Source organism: Volvox carteri (genome assembly GCF_000143455.1).
Source record: "Volvox carteri f. nagariensis unplaced genomic scaffold VOLCAscaffold_65, whole genome shotgun sequence".
Classification (NCBI taxonomy): Eukaryota; Viridiplantae; Chlorophyta; class Chlorophyceae; order Chlamydomonadales; family Volvocaceae; genus Volvox; species Volvox carteri.
Window position 1 is genome coordinate 328,659 of NW_003307608.1, and position 7,721 is coordinate 336,379.

General features: G+C 54.4%; 2 protein-coding genes across 2 annotated transcripts in view; one reads left to right on the forward strand and one right to left on the reverse strand.

Annotated features, from left to right (window-relative positions):
• Window positions 1-948, reverse strand: part of VOLCADRAFT_97833 (uncharacterized protein) — a gene marked incomplete at both ends in the record, with an annotated part of 2,833 nt that extends 1,885 nt beyond the window's left edge. The window contains 2 exons of the mRNA XM_002956793.1: window positions 136-197; window positions 321-948. Of these exons, the coding sequence (XP_002956839.1) occupies window positions 136-197; window positions 321-948 (690 nt within the window). The remainder of the gene's footprint in view (window positions 1-135; window positions 198-320) is intronic.
• Window positions 949-1,801: 853 nt separating this feature from the next.
• VOLCADRAFT_119517 (uncharacterized protein) lies at window positions 1,802-6,911 on the forward strand (the record flags this gene model as incomplete). The annotated part of the gene is made up of 8 exons (XM_002956741.1): window positions 1,802-1,867; window positions 2,699-3,686; window positions 4,137-4,249; window positions 4,590-4,708; window positions 5,044-5,086; window positions 5,888-5,998; window positions 6,388-6,456; window positions 6,864-6,911. Coding segments are annotated over 8 exons (1,557 nt in total), but the record flags the coding sequence as incomplete, so codon positions are not given.
• Between the last annotated feature and the right edge of the window lie 810 nt (window positions 6,912-7,721).

Here is a 7,721-nt window from a genome sequence, read left to right on the forward strand (position 1 = left end):
GCTGCCGTCACGGCGCACCCCCCCAGGCCCAACGCCGCCAGCAGCGGCAGCAGACATCCCGGGTCGTTTCAGGGCGGCTGCCCCTGCGGTGGCGGCGGCGCCGGATGACGATCCTGCGCCGGTTCCGGAGCTTACGCGAGCGGCCGCGGCGCCCTTGCCGACGGCTGCGACTGCCGTATGACCCGGCGGGCGAGACCCTGCAGTGGCGGCCGCACCGCCAGCAGGTCTGGCGGCGGTGCCGCTACCGGGCCTTGCGGCGCCGCCGCCGCCAGGTCGGCCGGACGTGGCGGCGCCTCCAACGGGTGCCGTACTGCGCCCACCCGTCAGGCCCTGGGGCTGTGGCGGCCGACCCGACGGCGTAGCTACAACTTGTCGTTGGTGATTTGTCGGTGCCGTACGGCTGCCGGTGCCGTTTGTAGCGGGTCCAGGTGCGCCGGGACGGGGGGCTTTCTGCCCCGCAGCCGTACCCGCTGGCGAGGCGTTGCCACGAGGCTGCCCAAGCTGCTGGTGTTGCTGCCCTCCTGGCTTGGAGCCGTTAACTGCGGTGTTGCTGCCGCCAGGCGCCTTGCCCCGTGCTGGACCGGCTCCGGAACCACGACAGCCGGCTTTCCCGCCGGCTGCCGCTGCCGCTGAGGATGCGAGCTTCGAGGCGCCATTGAGACGTGCTGAGCTGGGCCCGGGGCCTGCCGCGTTGTTCGGGACCGAAACCGAGGGCTTGGGTTTGGGCTTTGGTAGCTGTGCAGGACCGTCGGTTGTGAGGTCCTCGAAAAGGTCTAAGTCTGCCTGGATTAGCTTTTTTCGGAGCACCCTAGGATCGACTGGCTTGGGCTTCGGAGCCGGCGCCGCGCCTGTTGTGCCTTTGCCCCCTGCACCAGGTCCGTTGCCAGGATGCTTGTCGCGCTGCTTGAGCGCAGCGGGCGGCGGGTCAGGTTCATCCCTTGGAACCATGACTGCGCATACTGCGCGGGTTGAGACAGGGCCGCCAAAGATAGACCGCAGTACCCTGTTTGGGAAATATTAACACAGGCAGCTTTAGCAGCCGAATCGGCGGATGGAAGGCGCGCACAACGCCGGTCAAGAACACTGCATAATGGGCTAAGCTGAAACGAGGCGAGATGAGGCAGGGATTTCGAAAAACAAGCACGTAGCCAATAGCAGCATCAGTTTCCAAGGCCTATCTTGAGCGTCCGCAATTATAGCCCAGAAAGTTCACTTACTCGCCTCCAGCCATACCGCCAATTACTCCCATGCGCTGCTGCAAAATAAGCAGATGTTCTCAGCTCCACCTACAGGTTAATGGCTGCGCTGTCTGACGAAAAATTAGGGCGCAATATATGGTACTCGTTCTTGAATATCACTCATATTTTATTCTGTCAATTTTGCTGCTATCATTTATACGTTGTTGAATTTTCCTTGCCTTTATAATCCGCGGAAGTCTGGAAAGAGGACAGTCGCCAGTTGACGCCCACTAGGCAACGTGCGTCTTGCTGTTAGCCAAGCTTGCAAGAGAAGACAATATTTGGAGCAGCTCCCTTTTTGTTTGAAGGAGGTAGAAGCTAGAAGCTTGTACGGCGTCCCGGACAACTGTCGATTCCCAAAAGCCGCACCTAAACCCAGTATCTGCCAACTCGTCAACTTGTAAAACAACATTTGCAACGCCAATTGCTTCGCTGTGCTTCGGTTTGGTGCAAACTGACAGGGCGTTCACACTGTTCGAGTTAAGCACGCAAAAGCTCGATACCATCATTAATCGTGTGGAACAGTATAAAGTAGGGCCATTCCGCGTCCACCTGCTCCGGAAATGTCACTCCACGGGACCAAAGCCTCGTTCGACCCGCTGTCAGCGGCTGGCGAAGCCTCGGACGAAGTGAGCAGGGACATTGGTTTATAGTGGCTCGGGGCCAGTATAGTGCCCCTCTCGTTAACGCAAATGTTCAGGGTGGCACACACGCATTTCGTGATTACCCTCAAGCAGCGCAACGCCCTTGTCCATGAGAATTTTCGGCAAAGCAGTGTTATTGTTCAATAGCGACTTGCATGCTTTTGTGCTCTGAGCTGGAAGGTTGAGTCGGACTGCTTCCCAATGTCATGCTTTGCCGGATTGGAGTGCCGTTGCCTTCTGCCAGCTCCCCTATTTGGATCAGGTTCCAAAGCACTCAAAGCCCCTCTAGGCCCCTCCCCAATGATCGCCTTGGTCGGTCCAAAAAAGCCTTATGGCTCCGCTCTCTACCAGTCCGGGGGCGTATGCTACCTTTCCCTACCTGCACCAGACAACGCGATTGGCTGTCCCAGAAATTTTCCGTTTTTGTAAATTCTGAAGCAAAAGAAAAAATTGGATAGCATATAAATACCATACCATTTAAGTTTCCCGCTGAGGGCGATCGATCGGATATACATACACACACACAACACACACACACACCCCGAAATGCTGCATCGCTCTTCTCCACTCGCTCCCCTCCCCTCCTCTTATCCGAGCTAAACATAATCATGATCATGAAGCTCAGCCACAGAAAGATGCACACCAGCATGCGTATTGCGTTTGTTTGTGGTTCATGTTATTAGGATTGCGCATAACATGTATTATTTATGGCGATCCTTTCAAATCCAATGTTACGACAAATGGGAAGTCGTAATGTATTGCAGTTGTAAATGTAATGTAATGCAACCAGTCCTGCTCCGAAACTCGCACTTGCAGACATTCACCACCGTCTATGACTCGACATCGCAGCTGGCGCCGCCGCCGTCCGAGGCGGTAGGAGCTGCCGCGCCTGCTGCCGCGGTTGGCGTCGGAATGGGCGCGCCGGCGTGGGAATACGACAGTTTCATGACGGCACGGAGCGCGATGTCGTACATGACGTCATCCCATGGGGTGACCACGTCCGCTATGTCGTCGCAGCCGCAGCCGCCGTCGTCGACCTTTCCGTGCCTCGCGGAACGGCCTGTCGTACAAGGGCCGCCGCCAGGGCCGAGTGGCGGCGGCGTTGTGGATCCGTACGATCCATTCCTGGCCAGCGCAGGGGCGCCGCCACCGCCGCCGCCGCTGCCGCCAATGCACCCACCGCCCCAACTGTCGAAACAGCATCACACGGCGGGTCTGCTTGACGACAGCAACCCCTTTACTGCAGCCGTCGGTCCGCCTTACCAGCAGAGTACGACAGCGGTGGCGGGGCCGCTCAGCTTTGGTGAGGACGCCGATGGTCCCGGTGTGGCGCAGACAGCGGCAGCGTTTGCCATGCCGCTTGACTTGTACGACACACCTGATGCATTCATGCGGCCTAACGCTGCTGCTCCACCAGCGGTGGGCGTGGCGGCGCCTCCGCCTCCGCCACCGGCGGGGCCCGCCACGGCTTCCGCCGCGGCGGCACCGCCACTTCCGCCGCTGTACGACTTCACGCGGGAGTTCAGCCGGATGCTACTCGTCAGCGAGGATCCTGCGTCGCCTGTCGACGGCGGCGGCTCCGCTTGGTACGACAACGGCCAGCTCAGCGGCGCCAGCGTCAGCGCAACCGCTGGGACTAGCGCGGCCGTGCCGGCAGCACCCGGCAGCTTCAGCGGCCCGGATGCCGCCGTCAGGGGCACTGGCGCCGGTGCCACCCTGGCGTCGTACACCGCCGCCGCGCTTCTGACTAATACTGTATCCGTACACTCGCCCCGGAAGGCATTGGCGCCGTCGCGTATTCCTGGTGAGGGTGACCCTTCGGGGTGCGGGGCTGCCCCCTCCCCCGCAACACACACACCCCCATGAGCCGCTTACTCCCCAATCCAACGGTGTGTGTGTATTTCTTCTTTCCTAATTCCTCTTCGGCGTTTAAATGTATGAATGGATTATATATCCGCGCATATAATTAACGTGTAATATAATATTATAAATATATTTAGTAAATATTAAATGAGTAGATAATAACATATAATATAGATGTATAATATTAATAAATGCATATGATTAATATTATTATAAAATACATTGAATACAGTAACATTTCATTTATTTAGAAGATAATGTTTTCCTGTACCTATCAAAGATGTTCTTCCTTTCCACTTGCAGCTACAACATATGAAGGGCGCAAAGTGCGCTTCTGCGCACTCGTACGTCACCCTCCCACCCTTACCCCCGCCAACACTCGCACTCGTAGGTCTGTCCGAGCCGTACATTATGTACCGCATTACCAGCCGTAGCGCAGTCAGCCCCGAAACCACGGTGGAGCGCCGTTTCCGCGACGTCGTGGCACTTGCGGAGCTGCTACAGGTACCGTAGTGGATTCCCTGCGCTGCATTTCCCCATAGGGAGAATTCCGTGTCTTAATTGCTCTTGATGGGGATCGATATGGGGATCTGGGGGGATAGGGGGGTATGCAGGAGGAGGGGCAGACGAAGGATGAGGACGGGGCGAGGGCTAAGTGAATATGCCGCGGGAAGGGAGAGTTCTATGTAATATATTTATAAATATTTTACCTGACGGACTGAATCCGATATCGATTTTGATTTCGAGTTCCTTTCCCCCCGCGTTCTCCACTCGTTTCTCCTCCGCCTTCAACCCATCCACCCCCCTCCCCCCCGGCCTTCCCCCCGGTCTCCCCCCCGGGCAGTCGAGCTACCCGGGGTGTTTCGTGCCTCCTCGTCCCAGTCGCAATGCCGTGGAGGGTAGGAGGATGCAACCTGCGTTCATTGAGGAGCGGCGAGCCGGGATGGAGAAGTTCCTAAGAAGGTGCGGATAAGCGGGTTTAGGGTTTTTTGAATTTGGTTTCTTTACTATGAAAGGTGTCAAATTAGACACACAGCATCAAGCTATATATTTAATAATTTATCTAGCAGATTATGAAAAAAAGGAAGCTGCTGATTAATTAAAATTGTTTCTCGTTGTTTTAGGGTTTTAGAAAAATTTGAGACCATGAAATTTACCGGAGACACTTGACGGTGGTTGGAGGGTATGACATGTACGACTGGGCGAACCTTTCTTCATGTGGCCGGATGCTACCCATTTAAAGCCGCGTGCGGCGTATTTAGTAAATCTGTACGGATGTGTCGTCGTGCCGTACGCAGGCTTGTCGTACACCCTGTGCTTGGGCCGAGCGAGGTCACGCAGGTGAGTGAGTTCATGATCAAGTTGAGTTGAACCTGGTCCTTGGTTTGTATGCGCTGCCGTACTTGTCCTGCCGTACTTGTTTACGGAGAAAGCCGCAACGATGCCTGAGCAGCGGAAACTGTCACTTTTTTCGTCGTCCTCGTAAGCTCCTCACTCTTTATTGCTAAAATTACGCCTTAATAAAAGTAGTTATTCTCTATTGCAGTGTATGATGAGCTTGTTGCCTCATGACTTGCCTAATCTGGCAAATGGAGCATTGCGGAGGGCCGTTACTGCCGTACCGCGACGGCGCCCCTCATTCGAAATGCTCCTTTTCATCAGGTCCCCTCTTTCATTTGGTCGCTTCTTAACATGAACTCCGATCACGCCATCCCCTGCCCCACCCTTCCTTATTGCCAGACACCCACCGTTCTATGCACCCATCGTACCTGAAGGACCCCGATATGTCTTTTAGGAAAAAAAGATCTAATAACCCCCCTCTTACCCTGGCAGCAGCTTCACTCGTTTGTGGTTCGTCTTTCCCCCTCACTTACCTCGCGGTGTAGATGTCGTTAGTTTAGTAAATGCTTACGCATGTTGTCCAGCCTCCCTCCCCCGCTTCCAAGGATCAAAAAGCAACGTCGCTATGAACACTTGGCCGCTTGGTGGTGTTTGCCACCCCTTGTGGTGACAACTTGTGAGCGCTGTGACAGGGGATCCGACCCGTTGATACAAAATGTCTGACGCAGAGCCGACTTGTTTTCGTATATTATTTGGATTTACTAACGGCTTTTATTTTTTCCTTTGCTTTTTCCGCTTCAGGTTTGGTTGCATTCTCCCAGGCCCGACTTACGACTCGCCCCGGAGTGGGTTCGGCTGCTGCCATCGGGCCCACCCGGGCTCGCCAAGAGTACGGCAAGGCTGCTCTTCCAGGTATCATATAATTGTTTGTCAAATATATCATATTTGGATGTGAAATTTTGGACGTGAAAAAATCGCTTCTCAGTTTGTATGCGGTTTGCATGTATGTATGTATGCAACGTGCGACATGGACAAAAATCTGGCCATCCAGCTTGTTTTATCATTTTGTTACAATTCTATTTTGTAAATTATATATTGCTAAGCTAAACTAATATATGTATATGTACGTATGTAATATATATAATATTTTATACATACACATATATATTAAGTTTTGATTAACCTGATAAATTACAAGCTTGAAGTAAAATTAAATTAAATTAAAATACAAATATATGCAGGTGGTTGGTGTTGAGCGTACTGTGCCCTCTCCCGTGGACATCACCCGGTCGGCCTCGGAGCGGGGAGATATGTACCGCCTTGTACGGGAGCGTACGGCACAGATGCGAGGGATACTTGCACGAGAGCAGGTGCGCCGGGAGGTGTTCGGGAGGTGACCGAATGTGAACTCAAAAAGGGGCCATGTGGGTTCATGAAGGCCGACTTTATTAAAAAGAGCTCACTGTGGGCGGACTAGGCTTCATAAAGTCCAGCTAGTTCACAATCCGGGCCGGACGGTTCTGCAAGTGATTGAACCCCCCCAGCTTTCACGCCCCAACATCGTTCACGTGGCCCCCAGCCGTCCTATCCCCATGTCGTCCTTTGTCTCGTTCTCGTTGCATCAAGAGCCTTTTTGGTCATTTATCCTCCTCTCCCTCTCCCTCTCTCGCCCTTTGCCGCTGTTCCTCCGAAACCATCATCACAACGACATACGGGTGGCGGTTATGGCGGTTGTGGGACCTCGTGTGTGTCTATCAACTATGTCAACCGCCAACAGCCAACCGCCGTGGAGGTCCAGCTACGGGAGGAGGCGGCGGCGTTGCAGGTTGGACGGCGTGTGCGTGTGTATGTATGTGTGTATTTGTGTGATAATGTCTGTTTGGATGACAGATAGACCGACATACATACAGATTGCTTTCCTTGGCTGACTGTACGTCTGTCTGTCTATCCGCCTGCGTGTCCGTCTGTATACCTGTCTGTTTGTGTGTCTACCTGTCCTGCCTTCTTTCTATTAATCCGTTTGTTTTCCTGTTTGTCTGTCTGTCTGTCTACCTATATATCTTTTTAAAATCTTCTCTCTTCCTCCGCTTTTCGTTGATCTGCATGATCTGCTATTTGTCAGCCACCTCTGTCTGTCTGTCCGTCTGTCTGTCTGTCATGTCTGTCTCTTATTCATGTCTGTCTCTAAGCGCAGTCTCAACCCCGTCCAGCCCAACACGATTCCGATTTGCGCAACCCTAACACACCTCACCGCCTGACTCCGGATGTCCTTAGAGTCCCCCACCCCCCACCCCCTCAGCCCCCCTCCGTCCCGCTTCTTAACCCTCGCCTTCTTGCATCATACTCTTTTGCCCTCTCCCTCCCCTCTTCTCCTAGGCTATCCGTCTATCCCTGGTATCTGCTTCATTCGCCAGTGGCTCGTCTTACCTCCCCTCTCCCCTCCTCTCCCCCCCCCCACACACACAACCGTCATTCCACACACACACACACGCGCACACACACACATGCAACCAGGAGCGATCCGAGGCTCTCCTGGCGCTGAGCCGTCGCGCGGATATCTTAGTGGCTCGCTCGTCCAAATGCGCCAGGGTGGCCGGTGACTTGGGTACGGCACTGGCGGCGGAGGCGGAAGTGG